Below are 25,526 nucleotides of genomic sequence, written 5' to 3'. Positions count from 1 at the left end.
TAATGCGCCACACATTTTCAATGGGAGACAGGTCGGGACTGCAGGCAGGCCAGTCTAGTACCCGCACTCTTTTCCTACGAAGCCACGCTGTTGTAACACGTGCAGAATGTGGTTTGGCATTGTCTTCCTGAAATAAGCAGGGGCATCTATGAAAAAGTGTTTCTCCAAAACCTGTATGTACCTTTCATCATTAATGGTGCCTTCACAGATGTGTAAGTTACCCATGACATTGGCACTAACACAACCCCATACCATCACAGATGCTGGCTTTTGAACTTTGCGTCCATAACAGTCCGGATGGTTCTTTTCCTCTTTGGCCCGGAGGACACGATGTCCACAATTTCCAAAAACAATTTGAAATGGGGATTCGTCAGACCACAGAACACTTTTCCACTTTGCATCAGTCCATCTTAGTCGGGCCCAGAGAAGCCGGCGGCGTTTCTGGGTGTTGTTGATAAATGGCTTTTGCCTGACATTGGTTTTCTGAAGTGTTCCTGAGCCCATGTGGTGATATCCTTTACACATTGATGCAGTGCCACCTGAGGGATCGAAGGTCACGGCCATTCAGTGTTGGTTTTCGGCCTTGTTGCTTACATGCAGTGATTTCTCCAGATTCTCTGAACCTTTTGATGATATTATGGACCGTAGATGATGAAATCCCTAAATTCCTTGCAATTGTACGTTGAGGAACATTGTCCTTAAATTGTTCGACTATTTTCTCATGCACTTGCTCACAAAGAGGCGAACCACGCCCCATCTTTGCTTGTGAATGACTGAGCAATTCAGGGAAGCTCCTTTTATACCCAATTATGGCACCCACCTGTTCATAATTAGCCTGTTCACTTGTGGGATGTTCCAAACAGGTGTTTGATGAGCATTCCTCAACTTTCTCTTTTTTTTTTTTTTTTTTGCCACCTGTCCCAGCTTTTTTGGAACGTGTTACAGCCATAAAATTCTAAGTTAATGATTATTTGCTAAAAACAATAAAGTTTATCAGTTTAAACATTAAATATCTTGTCTTTGTAGTGTATTCATTTAAATATAGGTTGAACATGATTTACAAATAATTGTATTCTGTTTTTATTTATGTTTAACACAACGTCCCAACTTCATTGGAATTGGGGTTGTACATTGGAACAGTATTAGCAATTTTGATTTTCTTTCGCAGGCCACATAAAATGAGATGGCGGGCCGGATCTGGCCCCCGGGCCACCAGTTTGACACTTGTGGCATAGAGCATCTGAGAATGTATTTTACTGTATGTCCTGGTGCATAAAACAATGAATAATGAAACAGGGGGTTCTTTTCTCACATGAATCACTATTCATTGTCTTATTCAAAATTGTATTTCTATACTACAAGGCACAGTGTGTGCTATATTTTAGGTGACGGAGAGGCTGAAGAAGACGTTGAGCCTGAACACTTGGCTGTTGATGGTCTCAGCTCGAGCCCAAAGAAAACACGGCTGCTGAGTGTAGATGAGGATTGCTTATCTTCAGGGGAGAATGAAGAACCCAAAGGTGAAAGAACAACTTTTTTTTTTAATTGTTAATTGTACAAAAGCAGTAGCTTTTAAGAGTAATATTCCCAGGGAGTCATTATTACCCCCAGAGTAACAATGTCTTTTTCCCTCCTTAGAGTGTAAGTATGGCATCCAGGCAGGATGAAATAGCGATATAGAGATATGTTGCATCATTATCTCTTGTTGTACAGAATCGATACAGCAGCATCAAATATTGATACAGTTGCTGTCAACACTACTGATACAGGTGCAAGTTATAAACTGATTAATTTAGTAAATAATCCATCCATCCATTTTCAACACGGCTTATCCTGGTTAGGGTCGCGGGGTAATGGAGCCTATCCCAGCTCACTTCAGACGAAAAAAAAATCAAGATGGCCATGACTTCTTACGTGGATCTTGCACAGACAGTTTACTCAACTTTCTCCCTCTTAGTTGACGTGAGCTCAGTGAGGTAGACAGAAATCTAGACCCACCATTCAACAGGCAGTATAGTTTGTTTCAGTTTGAGAAAGTAAACGTTTTTCAAGATCTATTATATAAGGTTCCACAATAGCTTACCTATTATTTATCAATTTTTTGGCACCCTTCCATCAGGGTAGTTACAGCAGTGGCTTGGTACCAAAATGGTGAAGCAACATCATGCCACTTTAAAAGTCTTGTGGAGAGAGGATTCAATTTGTTATTCTGTTTTTATTCAGTGATGAGGTCATCTTGCAGCAGTTTACTGTGACTCCTTCCTTTTAGTTGAATTCATTTGCAGCTTACACTGTATTAAACTCACATTTTATTTTTTTAAATTTTCAGTCGTGTTGTGTACAGATAGAAACGACTGATTTGAAGCTCCTGTAAATTGGTATAACTATCAATGAATTTTTGGGATGAGAAATTAAACTGGATGAAGAAATTAAACCGGATGAACAGTTTGTACAAATAATGTTGCTTGTCTATTTGGGCGTGTGTCTGTTTCTTTGGGTTGTTTTAATCTCTGCAGATCAAGGCACAAATGATAAGGGAATCACTGCACTTTGCTGTTTTAGTATTAGCATTCCACAGGTCAGGCAGCAATGTCTTCTCTAATAGTTTTGATAGACTGACAGTTTGAAATTTGTTCTACCGATACCTAGGTTAATTTCAACACAACCCTCATTCAATGTACAGATACCAGTGGTTATCTTTCAAAACTGTATTGAAGTAAACAGTTGACCTAAGTGGAAACAGACTAAAGCCATGTTTTCACCAGGCAGTACAGTTAATTTCAGTTTGCCATGTTATGGTTGAGATCAGTAAATACTAGGGGTGTAACAAAAAACAATTTGAATCGAAAATCTATTTTTTGAGTTAAAAGCAGTCAGTGCATCGGTACAAGAACTAATTAATTGTATCGCATAGAACTCAATGTAGCTGATCGCCCGGTCAAAAGTAAAAAATCGCTTTGATGTTGCTGACAAAGCTGCATTTCTTTCTTTTACCTTATCCCGCTCTATGAAAATTCTCACGAGACTTGTCGCAGTTACATCAAATAGTGCTGTGAGTTTCTGGGAAAATACCAGGAGAAATTGTGGACTCGGACAGGATTCACAACGCCCTGGCAAGTTTGAAGTCCAAAGTGTGGAAGCAATTTGGATTTTATATGAAAAATAAAATCGAATTGAACCGCATCGAATCGTAAGCCCATTGAATCAAAACAAATTGATTCGATCAACTTTAAAATGTACCGTCCTTGAATCGTATCGCATTCCATGTATCGCGATACGTATCAAATTGTCTTTTATTGGAGAGATGCACACCCCTAGTAAATACTGATGAGGGTTGGGTAAAAAGCAACACTAATGCTGTAAAAAGAAATTCAAATAGAACAACATTTTGTTCCATTCCATTCTTATATTCCGTCTTTTTCACAGAAGTGCAAATTCTATGTCGACCAGTCAACAGACAGCAGAGTGTCTAGCACTGCAAAATTAAACCGTACACAAATGAAAGGGTGCTGAAGTTATGGGTTGAGTATTTTGAGGTCCTCTACTGTACAGTTACTGAAACCATTGTACAAACACGTTAATGAAAAAAAAACATGTACTTCTTTGGGTCAAATGAATGTATCATTTCACAATTAATGGAATTTCTCAATCAGCTTTTCTGGTCTTTCTTGCAGTTCATGGCTTGAAGTGTGAATTGTGTGGCGCTCAATTTGAGACCAGGCTTAAGTTGTCCAGCCATGCCCGCTCTCACTTGAGGCAGCGGGAATTCAGTGTTTTTGAGAGCGGTGCTGCATCCATTGACCTCCACTGCCAAACTGCAAAGGAGCATAACCTAGACAGCCAAATAAGCTCACCTCACCTGGAGCCTCACTCAGCTAAGAGTTCCTCTCTGTTTGACTCAGAGAACCATAAGGACAAAGGACATGAGGAAGGAGAAGACTTGGATGAGAAACCGATATCCCTTTCCATATTGACCAAAGCAGTTAAAGCAATGACATCCCCTTCCTGCTCTACACCTACTTCTTCTCCTGGTCACTCTCCCATTCTGGCTCGTGCATGCTCTCCATCTTCAGTAGTGAGGAAAGCCCCTATTTCCTCTTTACTGCCAGCCTCTTCCCCCTTGCGCTCCATAGAGCACAAGACCGGGGGGATGAAAAGCTTGACCTCAAACCTCTTAACTTCCACCACCATTTCACCATCCAAACCAATCTGGGCCCCACACGAAAATGATGCTCCTCTCAACCTCAGTAAGTCTCTGATTGTCTATTTTTTTTCAAATGAACAAGATGTTTCTTAATCAATATTTCCTTTTTAAATGTCTTTCTAAATATACAGCCCTTGAGGTGGAGCCCAGCAAGGACATAGTTTGTCAGCTGTGTGGTGCCTGGTTTGAAACTCGCAAAGGCTTGTCCAGCCATGCCCGGGCCCACCTACGGCACTTTGGGGTGGAGTACTCTGAATCTAAAGGCTCTCCTATCACCCTCCTGAATCAGCTCATGGACTCTGATGACTTCAAGCACAAAGCCAGTGAATTCCAGCTTGACACTGATTCCCGAGGTATTCCTACCATGCTGTCCTCCCCAAAGAAGGCAATGCTCCCGTCTTCCTCTCCATCCCTACTGTATAAGGTGACAACAGCGGGAGGCGGGTCAAACTCCAAAGCTACCTCTCCCTCATCCTTTGGCCCGCCGGCCAAGCGTCTCAAATCATCTTCCATGCAGGTCTTCCGCCTGAGCAGTGGCGAGCTCATGGCCCTTCCACACAGTGAGTGTTGTCATTAGCTCATTGGGATAACCGAACATGTGCAGCAATATACACAAATAATGCAATATTCTGTTTGCTTTTCTAATTGATCAGGTGAACCTACAAAGGAAATAGGCTGTGAATTCTGTGGGGAATATTTTGAGAACCGTAAGGGACTGTCCAGCCATGCTCGCTCCCACTTGCGTCAAATGGGTATTACTGAGTGGTCGGTCAACGGTTCCCCAATCGACACCCTAAGGGAAATCATCTCAAGACGTGGCTTGCCTTGCGCCCGTCCTCTAAAACCTCGCAAAACTTCCCCTCCATCCTCTTCTGGACACCCTCAATCCCCTCTCTCGACCTGCTCTTCGCCATCGGCCCTCCTCAGCCGCCTAACTTTCCCCTGCTCCTCCAGTCCTCCTCAGCCCCCAGGTTCTAAGTCAAACTCAACTCCACCAATGTCCTCCAGCGGGCTGATCCTTAAGCTGAAGCCTGAACCAATGCAGCTGGAGGTCACGACTCCTGAAGCAGTGAACAGTTTCTCAGCTGATCCTCTCAGCTCCAGCTGGCGCGTCTCTGACAGTGCGTTACCCCTCAACTTGGGTAAGCTTTATCATCTAAGCTTTTATTAATGCTTCAGGGGATTTAGCTACACCACTACCTTTTCTAACTATCTCTCTCTGCTTTCACCACAGCCATGTCTCGTGAGGTGGAGCCTACAAGAGATATTCGCTGTGAGTTCTGTGGGGAGTATTTTGAGAACCGCAAAGGTCTTTCTAGTCATGCTCGATCCCACCTGCGCCAAATGGGCATTACTGAGTGGACGGTCAATGGGTCGCCCATTGACACCCTAAGGGATATTATGCACAAGAGAGGGTTAAGTGTGTCCTCTCAGTCTGAGGGAGTGAAGAAGGAGGTTGTCAAAAGTCCATCATGGGGGAACACAATCAAAGGTTCAGAGGGTTTGTGTATCTCTGGCTTCCAGTCATCCAAACTGTATAAATCCCCTCTTAGTATGCTATCATCAGGGTCCAGGCTTTCTAAGCAAGCCCTAAGCTCTGTGGGACCGTTATCTATCCCAACCTCACCGAAGATTGTCAGGATCTACCCACTAGGAAAACAGTCAGAAGAAGCAGAGCCTATGGATACTTCCAATACAGTACAGCATCAACGTAAGACTTTTTCACCACTGCCACACGACTTCCCTTTGAGAAAAAAACCTTCCCCTGACAAGTACGTCCGTAAGGGTAAGTGATAAAATTCTGCCCTGCATTTTAAAACTGTAATGTTGAGATGCTCTTTATTCTCAAAGATCTTCCCTTCCCCCTGTCCTGTATTTTCAGATCCCAGCTGTGAGCTGTGTGGCTTCTACTTTGAGAACCGCAAGGCACTAGCGAGCCATGCACGAGCCCACCTGAGGCAGTTTGGGGTGACTGAGTGGTGTGTAAACGGATCCCCCATTGAGACACTGAGTGCATGGATTCACAGCAGGCCACAGAAGGTGTTGGAAATGCATCGTAGCTACATGCAGGGTAACCGCCCCACCTCCAAAAGGGTAAGTAGAGGCAGTCTGGTTTATTCTTGTTAGTCCAGTAGGTCAGCCCAGCCAATACTTTTATCAACAAGCTTAGCTCCTGGGCTTTACTGCATTTATCTTTTACCTTTGACACTTCAGTCTACTGCGAGCTCTAAAGGAAAAATAAATGTAGACGAAACACCAAACTAAGCCGCTCAAATCATAACCCACTGCAGTGCTCATCTGACTCAATTGGCTCTCTATGTCTCTAAATAGGCGTCAAATGCTTGGAGATCTAACATGCCTCAGCTGGTGGTTTGGTAGGCATTGTGTGTCTTGGAATACTTAAGACGTGTTGTCTATCAGCTTTGAGTGTTAATGTAGATTCAGTGTCTTTACATTTTGCAAACATCACTGTGGAGACATGCCAGCACAAGTGAGCTATTGACTTGATAGTTACCATAGTAACCAGGGTGCCTTGCAGCTTATGTTTCATCTTCACATAAATTATGTTGTGCTGCTGATTGAAGACAATGTTTTTCTTCTCTCCTGAATTAGTTTCTGGTGCATTTGCGTCACTGTCACACCTTTTGCCTGAGCTGTGATGGGACACACATACAGAATGGCTTACCTTAGAGATGTCATTGTGTTTCAAATAGATTAAGTCAGACTCCCACAGTATTTCATATATAACTGTTATGAATGAATGAAACGAACAGATTGTAATTGTATTGTAATTGAATTGTAATTGTATATGTGCCATATCAGTCAAACATTTTAGAACACCCTAGTTTTTTCATATATATCTAGGAACAGAAAGTGGATATGATAAGCCCCAAAGGTAACACTAGCATCATAGACTGCTTCCTGTCCTACGTCAAAGGGGTATTTACATAAATCAGGCGATAAATGGACCTAAGAAATTATCGCCCAATAAGCCTGCTCTCAACAATTTATAAGGTCTTTGCAAAGATATTGGACAAACGAATTGGAATCAAACTCGGTGAAGCACAGCCGATAGAACAAGCGGGTTTTCGTAGCGATTTTAATACTATGGACCACATATCGACAGTTCAACAAATAATCAAATGACACAAAGAGTACGAAATGCCTCTGTGTGTAGCTTTCATCGACTATGAAAAAGCATTTGACTCAGTCACCACAACTTCGATACTGCAGGCGCTAGTAAATCAAGGGATAGAGCCGACCTATATCAACGTTCTACAATCAATATACAACGATTCTTTAGGTTCAATACGAATTGATGATGAAAGAGTGCGAATAAGTCTAGGAAAAGGGGTCAGGTAAGGCGACACACTGTCTCCAAAGATATTTACAGCTTGCCTTGAAGAAATATTTAAAAAGCTCAATTGGGAAAAAGAAGGACTAAAAATTAACGGTGCTTATTTGAGCCATCTTCGTTTTGCAGACGACATCATTGTATTCTCCTACGATGCTGAACAACTACAGCGTCGTATTCAGGAACTAGTTAGAAAGCCGTCGCTCAGGTCTGAAAATGAACAAAAGCAAAACGAAGGTCATGTTCAATCGTTACTGTCCACAAAAATATATCAAAATGGAGGACTATGTCCTAGACGCCGTCGACAACTACATCTATTTAGGCCAGCTTGTAACAATGGCTGGAAATACAAGCACTGAAGTCGAACGCCGCATAACGCTTGCCTGGCAGGTTTATGGGAGGCTTAGCGTTATATTCAAGAACAATCTTCCCATTTGCTTGAAAAGAAATGTTTTCGATCAATGTATTTTACCAGTCCTCACTTATGGTGGTGAAACTTGGACTACGAATGCCAAAGTTATATAAAGACTACGTGTAACCCAAAGGAAGATGGAACGCCAAATGTTGAAAATAACCATTCGCGACAAGAAAAGATGCAGTTGGTTAAGACAGCAGACGCGAGTTACCGACGTTATTCAAAAAATAAAAAACCTTAAATGAAAATGGGCTGGCCACGTTGCCCGAAGAGCTGACAAAAGGTGGACCACAGAAACTATCACTTAGATACCACCGGACACAAAGCGACCACGGCGAAGACCTAAAAGTAGATGGATAGATGAAATCATTAAACACAGCGGAATACACTGGCAACAAATTGCAAAATGTCGTAGTAGTTGGAAACATGAAGAAGAGGTCTTCATTCTGCAGTGAATAGAGAATGGCTGATGATGATATATATATATATATTATTTTATTTATTTTTACATTGAAATTCATGCAATTTGATGTCTCATTATAATCTGAAATGAAGGCACAGAAAAAAAATAAACAATTTAAGTTACAAAATAAATCATGGAATCCATCTATGTATATAAAAAAAAGTATTCTAAACTTTTACTCATTAAAGTAGCCACCTTGTGCAGATATTTCAGGTGAAAACACTTGTGAAATTTTTCTACAATGGAAATCAAATATTCTTCATAAAGTTCTTCCCAACTTTGTTGCAGACATTCCAACAATTGAGTGGCACTTGTAAGTTGCTTTTCTTTCCCTCTTTTGTCCAGTTCATCCCAAACCAGCTCGGTGTGGTTAAAGTGTTGAGCCTGTGCCCTTTCGTATAATTCTAAAATGTACGTAATTTTTTAGTTTTGGTAACCTTACCTGTTTGTTTTTAACCACTGGCAGTTCACCACTTACCGGTATTTTAGTTTGTACTATTTCAAGCTACCCATTGGACTAACTACTTTACTTGAAAATTTTTAAAAAGTGGAAATATTAGGGTGTTCTAAAACTTTTGCAATCAAATCATTTTGATTCATTGTTTTGAAATGGGCGGCACGGTGGGCGACTGGTTAGAGCATCAGCCTCACAGTGCTGAGGACCCGGGTTCAATCCCCGGCCCCGCCTGTGTGGAGTTTGCATGTTCTCCCCGTGCCTGCGTGGGTTTTCTCCGGGCACTCCGGTTTCCTCCCACATCCCAAAAACATGCATGAATTGGAGACTCTAGAATTGCCCGTAGGTGTGACTGTGAGTGCGAATGGTTGTTTGTTTGTATGTGCCCTACGATTGGCTGGCAACCAGTTCAGGGTGTACCCCGCCTCCAGCCCGATGACAGCTGGGATAGGCTCCAGCACGCCCACGACCCTAGTGAGGAGAAGCGGCTCAGAAAATGGATGGATGGATGGGTACTGTTATCGAAGATTTTTTTGTGACAGAAAAAAAAAAATTCAAAAGATCCATCCACAACGATAACAGTACCTCTCAGCAAAAAAAAGAAAAAAGAAAATGTCAATAATATAAAGTGCACATGCCTAGTACCCTCAACCGGGCATTTTACTAAATGTTTTTCACCATTTATAGCAAAAATCTATTATGCTTGAATTTATTAATTGTTGTTATTCAAATGCGCCGTGGAGCATTTGGTTAGCACATCTGCCTCACAATCTAGAGGTTCTGGGTTTAAATCTGAGCTTGGTTTCCTGTGTAGAGATTGAAAAACATGTGTGTTAGGTTAACTGAAGACTTTAAAGGTCCTATATTTTACCAAACCAAGTTTTTCTAGTACTGTATTTGGGATATTATGTTGGATCTATGGTGCCTCTGTAAACATGTGAAATACGAATTAAAATTGTCCACGCATTCCTGAGTTACAGACATTTTTCTGCTGATAGGCCTGAAATCAGGTCATTCAAATTTCTTGAGCTTATGTAGGGCACTAGCAAAGATCTCCGCCCCCGAGCCAGCTCTTCAACATAACAAATATGTGTGCTCTCACAAGTGGATCTTCTACACGAAGGCAACCAATCAACCAAAGGGGGCAGTCTTAGCCAAATATGGACAAAGTGGATACAAAACTGGGCCAAACAGAAGTAGCTGTCAGAGGGGCCTTTTCTGGACACGGCAGGTCGTGTGACAAAACCAAGGTGTTTTTTTTTACCCTAGAGAGGATAAGCGGAACAGAAAATGGATGGATGGATGGATGAATACTAAGTCCGTGTTACAGACTCACTCTATGAAGATCTAAATAGCCAAAATATGGGACCTTTAAATTTCCCGTTGGTGTGATTGGAAATGTTTGCTTGTCTATACATGGCGATTGAATGGCGACTAGTCCACGGTGTACGCTGCCTCTTGCTGAAAAGTCAGCCGGGATAGAGCCTAGCTCACTTGCAACCGTGAACAGGATAAGTAGTAGAAAATGAATACAGTGAATGTCTTTTATTTCATGGAGAGTCCTACTCAGAATGTTTCGGACTCCTGTTTGGATGCCAGTGTCTTATTAAGCAAATTAATGTTGCCTGGAGGAAGTCTTAGTGGATGTAGCTCTATTGCTCATAGGTGACCTAATGTTGTTGTTCATGAAATTGCAAATTAGTTGAAACTAAATCAACAGGGTAATGCCCTTCATTTCACCTCAATTGCTTGAAAGAAATTGAAAGAAACGTAATGAATGAATCGATTTTTATGCCGATCCCTATTCAGAAGGTATCTGTAACACTGTTATATCAACTCCCTCCTTTTGATGTGGCATTGCAGCTGCTCTACTCCGAGCCCCTCCCGGATGACTAAGCTTCTCAATCTTTCTCTAAGAATGAGTCCAGACAAGCTACAGAGAAAATTCATTTCCAACACTTATTTCTGGGACATCCTTTTCATTACTACAGACTTCATAGTTATATGCGAGGATAGGACCCTGTAAATCAAGAGATTTGCCTTTTGGCTCAGCTTTTTGTTTACTATGACAGGCAGGTACACCCTCGGCATCTCTGCAGATGTCACGTTTTTTTTTTTATGTTTCGCTCCTACAGAGCAGTATTATCTGCAATTATGCCCAAAATTGTTAACGCCAAACAGCTCCCAACTGGGAATTGTTTGATTTTTTTTGCCCTGCTATCAATATGAACCTGGTGCATGCAGGACCTTCCCTCAAAAGCATAACGATTAGGATTGTTCCAGGGCCTACATCTACTTTTTATTTCCTGAATAAGAGGTTCACAGTTGGTCAACTTCCTTTCCAGCTAGCATAACCTTTTCCAGGCACAATGTGGCGGTGGGGTCCCCTCATGGTTGATAAAAACTGTCCAATCCCTCTTTTTTGAACCTGGTGCACGCAGGACCTTCCCTCAAAAGCATAACGATTAGGATTGTTCCAGGGCCTACATCTACTTTTTATTTCCTGAATAAGAGGTTCACAGTTGGTCAACTTCCTTTCCAGCTAGCATAATCTTTTCCAGGCACAATGTGGCGGTGGGGTCCCCTCATGGTTGATAAAAACTGTCCAATACCTCCATCCATCCATTTTCTGAGCCGCTTCTCCTCACTAGGGTCGCGGGCGTGCTGGAGCCTATCCCAGCTGTCATCGGGCAGGAGGCGGGGTACACCCTGAACTGGTTGCCAGCCAATCGCAGGGCACATCGAAACAAACAACCATTCGCACTCACAGTCATGCCTACGGGCAATTTAGAGTCTCCAATTAATGCATGTTTTTGGGATGTGGGAGGAAACCGGAGTGCCCGGAGAAAACCCACGCAGGCACGGGGAGAACATGCAAACTCCACACAGGCGGGGACGGGGATTGAACCCCGCACCTCAGAACTGTGAGGCTGACGCTCTAACCAGTCGGCCACCGTGCCACCTGTCCAATACCTCTTTTTTCAAAAACAAGACTGTATGCTAGTCAAAAGTCACTGTTGTTGACATTCATATGACAAATAGAATTCCAGTGCCCTCTCCTTGTTTTCCACCATGCAGGGTTTGGTTCAATTCACTAAGATACTTACTGTATTTACTCAATGTACTAATGCAATTTCATTTCCAAATGTAACTAAAAAAAATTGCAGTTCTAATAATAAAACACCGCAACACCAAAATGTCGGGCAGGAACAACTGTAGTACGTGCTTTGAGTAGTCAAGGAATGTAATTAGAAGAACTGGAATGTAATTAGAAAAAAAAGTAAATGTGCATTCTCTGGAACAAAGTCTCTTGTCTATAGATACTGTAATAACCATTCCACATACCAAGAAGAAAAAAGAAGCGATGCAGGATATTCCCCATTGTTGGCCATTGTATATTTTGTTGTGTACATTTGCATATACTGTTAAATTTGTTGGTGGTTTACACTTTACTGAGCTGTTGATGTCACAGTATTCACTCAAGTGATTCAGCTACTATTGTTATTGTTATACAAGTACTGTGCAATGCTTACTGTGGAGAACTGAACTACAGTGACCCACAGTTATTGCAGGGGATAAGTTATGTCTAGACCCACCCACAATTTTAGACTTAATAAAACACGCTTTTTAAAGAATTCCGTAGCTGTCATGGGTGTGGTTCCGGTTTTTGTCTTCCCCTTGTTTCATACACACCTGCTCCTGAGAGCATCTTCACCACCTGTGCCTCGTTCACCCTAATTACACCTTGCATTTAACCTCGTGTCTCATTCTTTCTCGTCGCCAGTTCGTTGTACCTTGTCGTCGCGTTCCAGCATTCCTTGATTCCATGTCATCGACTCACAGTAAGACTAGACCCTGTTCCGATTATCGACCTTGCCTTTTTGCCTCACATTTTTGGATACTGTTGCCTTTTTTGGATTGCCTGCCTCTGTACCGACCTCTGCCCGTATATTAAACCTCTCTTTTTGAAACTGTCCATTTGTTTTGGAGTTGTGCATTTTTGGGTCATATCCTCTGTTTCGTTCATGACAGAAGCACTTGTTTTCACTCTCCCTTACAAAGTAGCTAATTCAAATAAGAGTCAAAGTTTCAAGCTTTGTCACTCCCAGTTAAAGTTTACTCTAAAACTGATGCATAAAACAAAAGTGACTTAATCATTGTATATTTAAACACCAAAATGTTCAACCAAACCATCTACAGATAATTCGATCTAACAAGTCTGCTATCTTAATGCTGACAAATATGCTAAATGCTATCGATGGGCTACTTGAAATTAGCATAGTTACAATTGTAAGCCTTTGAAGAACTGCAACTTTAACACACACGGTCTAGCAACGGTCACTGATGGTGTAGTGGTAGACTCGCCTGACTTTGGTGCGGGCAGCGTGGGTTCAGTTCTCACTCAGTGACGGTGTGAATGTGAGTGCGGATGATTGTCTGTGTCTATATGTGCCCTGCAACTGACTGGCGACCTGTTCAGGGTGCAGTCCGCCTTTCGCCCAAAGTCAGCTGGGGTAGGCTCCAGCGCCCCACGACCCTAACCAGGATAAGCGGTGTTGAAATTGGATTGATGGTTGTAGCACCACATACAATACCAACAGAGCATACAACAACACTCTGAGGCATATACCGGTATTTTCTCTGCTCTTTGAGAATGACTATTACTAGACCTGAGAGTTGGGGGATCTTTCTGCCTCTTCTGTTGCTGTTAATTATGCCTCATCTCATCCAGTAGACCTCAGTGCTTCCCTGCATGTCAAAGCACAACAACTCTAAATTCGGACTTGCCTTTATATTGTAAAAAACTCATATAAACATCCATCCATCCATCCATCCATTTTCTGAGCCGCTTCTCCTCACTAGGGTCGCAGGCGTGCTGGAGCCTATCCCAGCTGTCATCGGGCAGGAGGTGGGGTACACCCTGAACTGGTTGCCAGCCAATTGCAGGGCACATACAAACAAACAACCATGCGCACTCACATTCACACCTACGGGCAATTTAGAGTTTCCAATTAATGCATGTTTTTGGGATGTGGGAGGAAACCGGAGTGCCTGGAGAAAACCCATGCAGGCACAGGGAGAACATGCAAACTCCACACAGGCAGGGCCGGGGATTGAACCCAGGTCCTCAGAACTGTGAGGCTGACGCTCTAACCAGTCGTCTACCGTGCCGCTCTCATATAAATAGTCGCTTAAAAAAATCAGTGATGTAGCATATACTGTATAGTGGGGAGTCACTGATGGTGTCGTGGTACACTCGCCTGACTTTGGTGCGGGCAGCGTGGGTTCAGTTACCACTCAGTGACGGTGTGAATGTGAGTACGAATGGTTGTTCCTGTCTATATGTGCCCTGCGACTGACTGGCGACCAGTTCAGGGTGTAGTCCGCCTTTTGCCCGAAGTCCGCTGGGATAGGCTCCGGCGCCCCGCGACCCTAACCAGGATAAGCGGTGTTGAAAATGGATGGATAGATGTATAGTGGGTTTTCACTGTATACTGGATTGTTGTTGGTTATTTTTGTTTCCCCCCCCCAAGTTGTTCAATGTATAACGTCCATAAACTGCTGATTAGATAACTTTCTTCCTCTCGTCTTGCAGAAGAGCAGCTCACCTCTCCCTGCATCGACAGATTCAGATCATAGCTTCCCCTTCTCCTCACAAAAGGCCTCCTCTTCATCATCTTCATCCTTCTCCCAATGGTCTTCTGCTTTGGCGGTGAACCTGGTGCGCCCGCTGAGCCGTGATCTAAGCCAGCGCTCCGTCAAGGCTTCACAGGATGAAGCAGGTCCTAACCCTCGGGGCCCTCACATCAGGCCTAACAGCAGCAGTCCCAGCCCCTCGCAGCTTGTCAGTAGCCTCCCAGTTCAAGCACAGGTGGCTCGCAGTGAACTCAATGTTCGTCTGCCAAGAGGTACAGGAAATTTTGGTTCATTTTGAGTGCGTGTTTGATAGCCTAGATTGTTGCCTAGCTCCAAATATCCACCTTTGCCTTTTCCACAAAACCCAGTGAAGGTGGGATTTTGCTGCAAGTCCATGCACTTTTACTGTATACAGCAAAACAGCATCCTTCACTCAGATAATTAGATTTGTGATAACATCAGAGCCAGCCTCTAGGGCGACATAAAATAATTGTCAAGACAGAAACATTGCTTTGAACTGTGGATACACCCAAATTTCGGTGACCGAAAACAGCATTGTGCATTTTCAGCCGACTTGTCAGAGAAAGAAAACTACTGAAAAAAGATGCTCGCGTGGTTGTGTACACTATATTGTTTGTTTTTTTAAAAAGGCACGTCCACATTAAACAGTCGCCCAACCTCCTTGCTTTGCGATGTTATGATACTACAGGAGAAATGCTTGGTGCACACTATTTCTCACTGCCCCAGCTACAGACGAGCTACAGCTGCCTATGGCTAGCTAACGTGGCGAAATACGATGCCGAGCCAAAGGAGGCAAAAGCTTGCTTCGCGTTCGCTGTCAACGCAGCATAAGTCACTTATCATCCCCTCCACGGCAGCAAATAAGCTACACTTGTGACAAGCGTCGTTATCACGAGGAGTAATTAACAGGAGAAAGATGGAAAAGCCATGCTAATTGCTATGCTACAGTCACATGTAGTCACAAAACACTGAAATAAAGTGACTGAGGGATATAATACACTTGTCACATACTGTAGGTCTGGCTGGAACCGCATTATAGTGGAGAGTAACCAACTTTGAACAGCAAAATAGGCAAATTAATAAGATTCTGTATTAAAAATAATACAGCAACACAGAACACAGTCCGGATCCAGAAATTAGTTCATATGTCACCTGAGTACAGGGCCATATAAGTTTAAAAGTACATTAGTATAATAAATATATACCGTACTATTGTCCATGCATAAACTATCCGATCCAATCGGTCAGTAATGTTAATTGTTTGTTTGTAAAATAGAGTGGTGATCGAGTTTTGATTTTGACTTTTGAGATCTGATGAATCTGATTTAATAGACTTGCTTTCTTTAATACAGTTGAAAGCAGAATCGGTAAATGCTAATTAATCCAAAGACAGATATTTTTGATGATGGCACAATGAGATCTCATCCTCTTTGATTCAGGCTGCAACTGCTTTACAAGGTTGACGCAGTAAATACATATAAATAAGAAATAATGAAACCATAATTTATTAACAATTACAATTATAGATTAATGATTAAAAAATGCCAGAATTTACAGTGAAAAACAAGGAGCACAAAAAAAACATCCAACTAACAGGAAACGTCAATGGGAGCACAAGATAGCATGGAGCACAGCAAATGGCAAGAACAAAGGAACAAAAAGAACAATCTGGCATCTTCCTGATGTGGGTGCAGAGTTCAGAACTGTGAGCTGATTACCAATAGCTCTCAGGTCCGCACCTCCTTGCTCACACCACCCAGCTGAGTGCGCCACCTAAAGGAAACAAGAAAAAACACAGGGAGGAACCAACTGACGGAAAATACACAAACAGAACCCGACGACACAATTGTGGTATAATATTGAGCCCATATTGCCTACTCCTGGTGGTCATATTTAGTGACTGTGAGTTTGACACAGGTGGTCTTAAGAAGTCTTAAACTAGGCATCTTTAAGTCTCCAGAGACCTTGCGGATGAATTGAGTGTTGTGTGTGAAACTTCACACACCTATCCCGCCATTCAAGCATTCACTTTTACATTCCCTCTGTGTGGCTCAGATACTGCTTCTGAGGACAGAATATTGTCGGCACAACATGCTCTCCCTATTCCATGTTTGTGTTGTTTATATAGAACAGGGACCAGGAAAAAGTGTTTAGCCAGCAGTGTAAACGTTTTTTTTTCTGTTTTTCTACACACCATTTCATGCAAGATTCTTTCACCAGCATTGTTGGATAAACCTACGCAATCTGATAAGATCTATTGCAAGAATTTTGTTAACAGAAGTGGCAGGTGTCTGCTACATTTTGGCCTTCTCATGTTTGTAAAAACAACAACAAAAACACTATAAAGGAATCTGTATTTCAGAGTAATAATAATATTATAATAAAACAATCGTAGTCCCGAAATATTAATCAAATGCTACTTCTAATTACCCCTTAAGTGTTTTATCCAAACACTAGCATGAATGAACAATAGTTATGTCAACTATGTTTGTCTGCATTATGAGTCATTGCTTTTTGACTTACGCGAAGGACATTAATAGATGGCAGATAAGATTACCAACACAGTACCAGTGTTTGCTTTAAAAGTTACCTGGGGTTAGCTGTGTGTTGTAGTTGTGGGGAAAAGGATATGAATACACCTTCACAATAAATCAAATGTATCTTTATGCTTGTCAAGGCTACAGGAAGTAAAGATACCAGATCCTTAGCCATTAACAGGGATATATGAGAATTAATTTTAATGTCTGCTAAATTTCAGAATCAGAATCAACATGACAGGATTACAGAAAAACATCTTAAATCATAAACTTGGTTAAAACAGTTGACTTTCTCCTTCAGTCTCAGAATCCCTTTGAAGCCACACCCACCTGCATGCACACTGCATCCCTCCTTAATATTGAAACATGGAAAATATAAATACTGTAGTACTATTGTCATTGTGATGTTTGTTTTATTTGAAATTTCATTTTTCTTATTGGTAAAAACGAGTTAAAGGCATTCAAGAAAATGCTGTTTGCATATTTACTTGTCAAAGGCAACGGCCATTATTATTTGCATATGATACACTTTGTATACTGCAAATGACCTGAAACTAATCCTCATTCATTCTTATTCACATGCAAGTATACAATTATATTTGCAAAATTCATAAACTAAATTTCCACTGAAAATCAGGCTACTGTTGCTCACTCAATGCAAAATTATATATTTTTTCAACCCCATTCTGGGAAAGCAGAATTTTTATTTTTTCCATTGGCATAAGTTGTAAAGGGAACCAAAATAATGTGCCACTTTTGTCACCTTTACCACTTTTTGCACCCGTCATCTTGAGTAGTTTGGTACCATAACGGTGGAGCTAGATACACCTCAGGCCACTCTGTGTGACAATTGGAAGAAAACCTAGCACGTTTTATTTTTGTTAAACAAAGCTCTTCTTGTACAGTCACATACCAAAAAGAAAGGTCACGAAATACTGGATGGCTCCCATCGTTATTACCTCTGCCAAGGCATATTCATTTGATGCCATCTTGTGAACCTGTAGTGATACTCCATTGTCTACTGTACAACAATAACTAAATAAAATATGCAATAATGATTTAAAAGTACTCTTATGGTATCAGAAAGACAGCTGCAACTACAGTATGTCATAATGATATAATGTTTTTAAAAATAAGTGTTATTAATAAGTGTCCACTCCTCAAAGGTTTTGAGCGTCGGCCCCTGAAGCACCCATCCAGCGTCGAGGGAACTGAGAGGGACAGTGGCCCCCCAAAGCCCCTACGCACAAGCACAGTCCCTGCTTTAGTGCCAAAGCCACCCGCCTACCCCCTGGTTAAGCTGGTGGGCAAGTTCTACACCCTGAAGTGCCGGTGAGTGACAAGTCCCAGTTGGAGAATCTTATCACCGAGGCTCTAAAAGTCGTTATTTGTTGGGAATGAGAGTTATCGCATGCCTCCTGCTCTAAATAGGTAGACAGTTGCCAGTTTTCCCCCCAATTTAAACAAGCTCTCGTGCAGTTACTCCGATAGTGTGGTTTGTTTGATCAAGTGCATATATGTGAACACAAAAAAAAGGTCTCTTGTCAAATTGTAAACAAATTGGTGTAGTTCATACTGTCTATCCATTCAGTTTCTTTTTTTTCCCTTTCCTGTCCTCATTAGGGTCACGGGTGAGCTGGAGACTTTCCCAGCTGACTTAATGTGAGAGTCAGTGTACAGACTGACATGGTCATCAGTCAATCGCAGGGCACATACGACACAAATACCTTTCGTGAATGTGAAAGGTATTTGGGCAAATTATAGTCTTCATTTAATCTAAAAGAAAACTCATGCAAGCCAGGGGAGAATACATTCAAACTCTACATAGGAGGCCTGAGCCGAGATGCAAACCCACAACCACACGACTTTGGAGCAAATTTGCTAACCATGACTTCACCATGGTGCTGGTTCAGATCAGGTCAAGCAAAGTGTGAATGCTAAATTGTCCAAAGACACAGACAGACCAGTGTTTATATTAAAGTGTAAGGGTTTGTAATTGCCTATAGATGCCATAAGATGGCAGCAAAAGACTGCTTTGCCCGAAAGAAGCGCTTCAGCTCATTTCAAAATGTTTCTTTGGTGCAAAGCTACCACCAGATGGCCTAAGCACAAAAACAGCAAATAGGTGATTATTATTATTTATTTTTTTCAGTGAATAATGGAGAACAGGCCCCCCAAAAAATAAATCAGTAAATAGGCGAATTCGCAAATACTGAACCTCGAACATTCGGGGCTTCACTGTATTTACAAATGTCAAAACTACCTTGCAACATATCTCAATCTGTGTGTGCAGCAATGCTACTCCTGGTGATTTTTCGATTAAAATTTATTTTAGAAGCTGATTATGACATCATAACAAATGAAAAAAAAATAGAATGGGTGTTTGGGTGTTGTTGCGCGTCACAAAGGCTATCCAATTGGTTTGTGAGTCTTGCTTCTTCCTGGTCCAATGTTAAAAGCATCAGTGTGAACGCTAGTGAACCAGCATTTGTGATGTAACATTTTTCTGCTTTGGTTCAGACCAGATAACCAAACCATTAGTGTGAACATGTCCTAAATGGAGCATCCTTAGTTTGTTTTGTAGGTGTTATTATCCCAGGTCACCTAAATCCTTTTGCTCTCTCAGATTCTGCGAGGTGGAGTTCCACGGTCCGCTCTCGGTGCAAGAGGACTGGATCAGGCACCTCCAGCAACACATTCTCAAGATGAACTACAGCAAGCCTGTTGAATCCAAAGCAGCCTGTGCTGAAGTTGCGGCCGATGATCCGGCCCCAGTCCACCAGGCCTCCGCCGCCAGCACCTCCTCAACGACCTCCCTCACCCCCACCATGACTTGCTCCCTCGCTGCCAACAGCCACTCACCTGAGCCTCCAGCAGAACTTGCTCCTAGTATCACTGAGATAGTCAAGATCTCAGAGGAATTGCTCACCCCAGCTCCCATTCCCCTCCCTGCCCAGGTCGTGTAAGCTCATCTCTCACTACCTTGCTCCCCCTCCCCTCTTCTTTTATTATTTTCCTGCCTTTTTAGTTTATTTTAGTCCATCTGTCTGTTTCCTTTGGAGGGAACACTCTCCTTCAACATTTGGTGAAGGCCAAAGAGCCCTCTGAGCCACGAGCACCTTTTGAAGCAGCTTTTTAGACTGTTACAAAGTCTTGTTACCATGGGAACGAAACTCTCCTGGCTTAAGGGCGATTTGCAGCCAAGGTTGTACGGCGAGATGAACTACTGTTATGCCTTGTTTATATCGAATGTCCAGGTGTTGACGTGGACCATTGCTGTACCCCAGCACCCATTTATCGGGTGGCTTAAGAGTTTAATGCACCTCTTATCACGCTCCGGCTCTCTTATTCTTATACACTTTGTGCCACCTGGATGGTCAGAACCATTTCTACCAGCACACTCTTACAGAGAGCGTGCTGGCAGCACTGGTCTCACTCAAAGATCCTGACTGAAACTAGAGAGAGATTTCTTAATCCAGTGAGTCTTGCAATGGAGACTTTAAACACACCTTAACACTTAGTGTTAAAACATACATGGCACTTTTGACATTGACACTGAGCACTTATGAAAATAATTTGATCGGGTGAAATTGTGAATAATGTATCTTTGTTTAAAGGAGCAAGAAGTGGAAGCACACCCAAAAAGGGAAATCAACTCAATATAATACGGACCCCAAAATATAGATTTTGCTTGAATGTAGCATAAAGCACTTGTCCATACCTTTTTTTTATATACACAAATTTATTACTCAAAAATATGTCCCATGTTAAACCACTGATATTCCACTGCTGCTGTGCAGATTTTTGTCATTATGCCCCTATAGATTTGGGGGCCTTATAAAAAACAATCCATTACATATTGGTTACACATTTTTAAAGTTAACCCTTCATTCACAGTGTTACCGTCTTCTTCTTGCCTTTTTTAATATAACCCAAATAATTATTTATTTATTATGCGCCTGAATGTGGCAAGCTAGCTCATTGTAAAAGCTTAAGTAGAATTTTAGATTGTTTGGTAAACTGTACACATTTACACGAGTGCAGTGTGTGTGTGTGTGTGTGTGTGTGTGTGTGTGTGTGCGTGTGTGCGTGTGCGTGCGCGCGTGTGTGCGCGTGCTTGTGTGTGTATTCATACACTGACCAGCCACAATGTTAGGTACAGTACACCTGCACAATCTACTGAGATCCAAGACAAAAAGACAAAAGCCTTATTGTAGCCTAATTGTAATAATGCTCTATTTTGAATGACATACCATAATTTGTATTAATGTAGTTGTAGATTGAAGTGTTGTCAAACTACATTTGCTGTTGAGCTGTGTCTAATATTTTGAATTTCATTTACTGTAGCTAACCAAGATAGCCCGAATATTAGGGACAGCTCTCAGTATGATGCAGTACAGTTGTTAATAACAGCAAACTACGGTGGCAATAATGTGTGTGTGTGTGTGCATATATATATATATGTGTGTATATATATATATATATATATATATACACACACACACACACACACATATGCGGTACGGAAGATGAATGAATATATATATATAAACACACACAGTGGGGCCAAAAAGTATTTAGTCAGCCACCAATTGTGCAAGTTCTCCCATTGAAAAAGATGAGAGAGGCCTGTAATTTCCATCATAGGTATACGTCATCTATGAGAGACAAAATAATTTAAAAAAAAATCCAGAAAATCACATTGTCTGATTTTTAAAGAATTTATGAGCAAATTATGGTAGAAAATAAGTATTTGGTCACCTACAAACAAGCAAGATTTCTGGCTGTCACAGACCTGTAACTTCTTCTTTAAGAGGCTCCGCTGTCCTTCACTCATTACCTGTATTAATGGCACCTGTTTGAACTCGTTATCAGTATAAAAGACACCTGTCAACAACCTTAAACAGTCAGACTCCGAACTCCACTATGGCCAAGACCAAAGAGCTGTCAAAGGACACCAGAAACAAAATTGTAGACCTGCACCAGGCTGGGAAAACTGAATCTGCAATAGATAACCAGCTTGGTGTGAAGAAATCAACTGTGGGAGCAATTATTAGAAAATGGAAGAGATACAAGACCACTGATAATCTCCCTCGATCTGGGGCTCCACGCAAGGTCTCAACCCGTGGGGTCATAATGATCACAAGAACGGTGAGCAAAAATCCCAGAACCACACAGGGGGACCTAGTAAATGACCTCCAGAGAGCTGGGACCAAAGTAACAAAGGCTACCATCAGTAACACAGTACGCCGCCAGGGACTCAAATCCTGCAGTGCCAGACGTGTCCCCCTGCTTAAGCCAGTACCTGTCCAGGGCCGTCTGAAGTTTGTTAGAGACCATTTGGATGATCCAGAAGAGGATTGAGAGAATGTCATATGGTCAGATGAAACCAAAATACAACTTTTTGGTAAAAACTCAACATGTCGTGTTTGGTGGAGAAATAATGCTGAGTTGCATCCAAAGAACGCCATACCTTCTGTGAAGCATGGGGGTGGAAACATCGTGCTATGGGGCTGTTTTTCTGCAAAGGGACCAGGATGACTGATCCGTGTAAAGGAAAGAATGAATGGGGCCGTGTATCGTGAGATTTTGAGTGAAAACCTCCTTCCATCAGCAAGGGCATTGAAGATGAAACATGGCTCGGTCTTTCAGCATGACAATGATCCCAAACAAACCGCCCGGGTAATGAAGGAGTGCCTTCGTAAGAAGCATTTCAAGGTCCTGGAGTGGCCTAGCCAGTCTCCAGATCTCAACCCCATAGAAAATCTTTGGAGTGAGTTGAAAGTCAGTGTTGCCCAGCAACAGCCCCAAAACATCACTGCTCTAGAGGAGACCTGCATGGAGGAATGGGCCAAAATGCCAACAACAGTGTGTGAAAACCTTGTGAAGACTTACAGAAAACATTTGACCTCTGTCATTGCCAACAAAGGGTATATAACAAAGTATTGAGATGTACTTTTGTTATTGACCAAATACTTTTCCACCGTAATTTGCTAATAAATTCTCTAAAAAAATCAGACAATGTGATTTTCTAGATTTATAGAGTTATACCTATGATGACTATTACAGGCCTCTCTCATCTTTTTCAGTGGGAGAACTTGCACATTTGGTGGCTGACTAAATACTGTTTTGCCCCACTGTGTGTGTGTGTGTATGTATATATATATATATAGTTGACCTAAAACCATTCTGATGGTGTCAATCTAAAGTGTTGTTTTTTTTTAAGTCAGCATATTTGATACACCTCCTTTATTGGCTCTCTTTAGATCGTGCGGCTGGTTACAATGCTGTGGCCAGTTGGTGAACATTAAAAATTAGCTTTTGTTTTTAATGAAAAAATTACAGAAGTAAAACTGCTTGATCGGACATCTTTGTGACTTATGTGGCCTCCTGATTGTATGTCGTGTGATCAGGACGTACAGTATATACATTGGCGTTTTGGTTGTGCCAAAGAGTCTGTTTACTTCCTTGTCTTGCCTCTGTAAAAGGTGTTTGCATTAGACCTGAAGACGGAAGAAGTATTAGAGTTCCACGAGGCTCCTCACCGAATAATGGACTGAACAGCGGTGACCCGCATCCGACTTACATGCAGCCTACCGGCTTCTTCGTTTGAAGGACGCAGCCTCCTAGTGAGACACCATGGGATTCATGTTAACAGGAGACGATTCCAGTTCAAACATGAACATAAACCAAACTTCATTCCAAGCCAGAGCTCTGGAGAACTCTCAGCTCACAGTCCAAACAGAAATTCGTCCAACTTTGGGCTGTAGTCCTTCAAAGTTGCTTCAGTGTGCTTATATCAATGCAAAACTGAAGCATAAACATAAGTAGGCTGAAACTTTTAAAGTTCGTTCCAGTGTTGCCCATGTTAAACAGGACTGTTTGCTTCAAACGATCCCCTTCCCTGTGTATGGAATATAGATACACACTATATAACTCCATGTACTTAAGAAGTTGTTGACACTAGTAGAGCTCTTAGCAGTTTTTTGCTGAACAAAAATTTAAACGAACACTTGTTTTTTTCTCCCATTTTTCATGAGCTGAACTCTTAAAATCTTTTGAGATCAGCTCATGAAAAAAGAGAGCAAAAACAAAAGTGTTGCGTTTGTTTTTGTTCCCTATGTTAGCCAAGTAGTTGAAAAAAGAAGTGATCTTACTTCCTTCATTGTGATTTAATTTCAGCCTCTAGTTCTATGTATATTCTTTCCCTGTGCATTTTCTGTACTTGCAGTCCTGCAAAGTGAATCTTAGAACATTTCTAAATTTTTAATCTGTTAGTCGCAGCAACTGTTGGTGCTGGTCAGAATGTCGCTGTGTGATTGAAGGTGAGGAAAACTTTTTATTTTTATTTTACCGTGGATCAATGCAACCACAGAAGCTTTTAAATGGGACTACTTTGCACTCTGCGTCACTGTGTGAGCCTTAGTGTTCCCCTTTAAAAAACAAAAAAGATGTGTGTACAAACAGACAAAAGAGATAACAGTGACAGCAGAAGATAAAAAAGATTTTTGAGGGAGAAAACAACTGTACTGTACAGTTTTAGGTGAATCAACTCCAGAACAAAACAATAAATGTGATTTCCGTTTCAGACAATGAATTTTTGACTTCCATTTTTGGGTGCTTTCTGTGTACACTAGGGGGCGACAAAATATTGTCTTTGCTTCATTGGTATTATAAATTCAGAAATCCTTTGACTTGGCTTGACTGGCGTGCAGCAGGGAAATGTTACGTTAAAATTCTGCAGAAATCGCTCAGATAGTGCAGGTCCTCCATAAAGGAACATCTTTATGCGCATATTGCCAGAAGGTTTGCTCTTTCCCAACATATTGTCAAGAGTATGGAGGCGATTCAGTGGTGGGACTGGGAAGTAACAAAGTACAAATACATTGTTACTTTACTATAAATTCAGGTATCTGTACTTGAGTATTTATTTTTATGCCTGCGTTTTACTTTTACTTCCTTACATCTAAAAACATATCTGTACCTTCTACTCCTGTCAAAATAGGCTTGTTACTTTTTTTCAACCTCTGAGGACACAATGTAAAAAAAAAAGGCATAACTAGAGAGAGGTAAAGTCAGTGGGGCTGAGTTCTTGATTAATTGTGATCTTGTCTTATAAGGTGGAAAAACACAAGGATAGCAGTAACAAGGAGGAACATGAACCAGGGAGCATTAACGATGCCAGCAACAGATTCCCCATCCATGGCCTTATTTTGAGAATTGTTTAATGTTGCTAAGCTAAGATAGAAGCAAACACTTTAGATGTCAAATAACATTTCTGCAGTTATTTTTACATTTCATTTTTGAATCTGTTCGAGTAGCAATAGCTTTGGTCTTCAGGTTGTCACAATCCATATCCGACTGTTTGGTTCTGAGACTGAAAACGCCTATTGATCACTGCGATGTTGGTCAACCAAACCTATTATTTGAAAGACCCTAA

General features: G+C 41.7%; 1 protein-coding gene across 4 annotated transcripts in view; it reads left to right on the top strand.

Annotated features, from left to right (window-relative positions):
* Positions 1-24,683, top strand: part of wizb (WIZ zinc finger b) — a 45,769-nt gene extending 21,086 nt beyond the window's left edge. For 2 of the 4 annotated variants that reach the window (XM_061748122.1, XM_061748120.1), the window contains 9 exons: positions 1,386-1,520; positions 3,675-4,247; positions 4,336-4,764; positions 4,858-5,346; positions 5,439-5,990; positions 6,087-6,298; positions 14,488-14,800; positions 18,253-18,418; positions 19,713-24,683. In XM_061748122.1, the coding sequence (XP_061604106.1) occupies positions 1,386-1,520; positions 3,675-4,247; positions 4,336-4,764; positions 4,858-5,346; positions 5,439-5,990; positions 6,087-6,298; positions 14,488-14,800; positions 18,253-18,418; positions 19,713-20,052 (3,209 nt within the window). In that variant the 3' untranslated portion in view covers positions 20,053-24,683. The remainder of the gene's footprint in view (positions 1-1,385; positions 1,521-3,674; positions 4,248-4,335; positions 4,765-4,857; positions 5,347-5,438; positions 5,991-6,086; positions 6,299-14,487; positions 14,801-18,252; positions 18,419-19,712) is intronic. The other 2 variants (XM_061748123.1, XM_061748121.1) reach the window with 1 other exon arrangement.
* The last annotated feature ends 843 nt before the right edge of the window (positions 24,684-25,526 follow it).

This window comes from Phyllopteryx taeniolatus, chromosome 16, assembly GCF_024500385.1.
Source record: "Phyllopteryx taeniolatus isolate TA_2022b chromosome 16, UOR_Ptae_1.2, whole genome shotgun sequence".
NCBI classification, from domain to species: domain Eukaryota; kingdom Metazoa; phylum Chordata; class Actinopteri; order Syngnathiformes; family Syngnathidae; genus Phyllopteryx; species Phyllopteryx taeniolatus.
The sequence above is the reverse complement of the archived record's forward strand: the minus strand, read 5'-3'. Positions and strand labels throughout refer to the sequence as shown.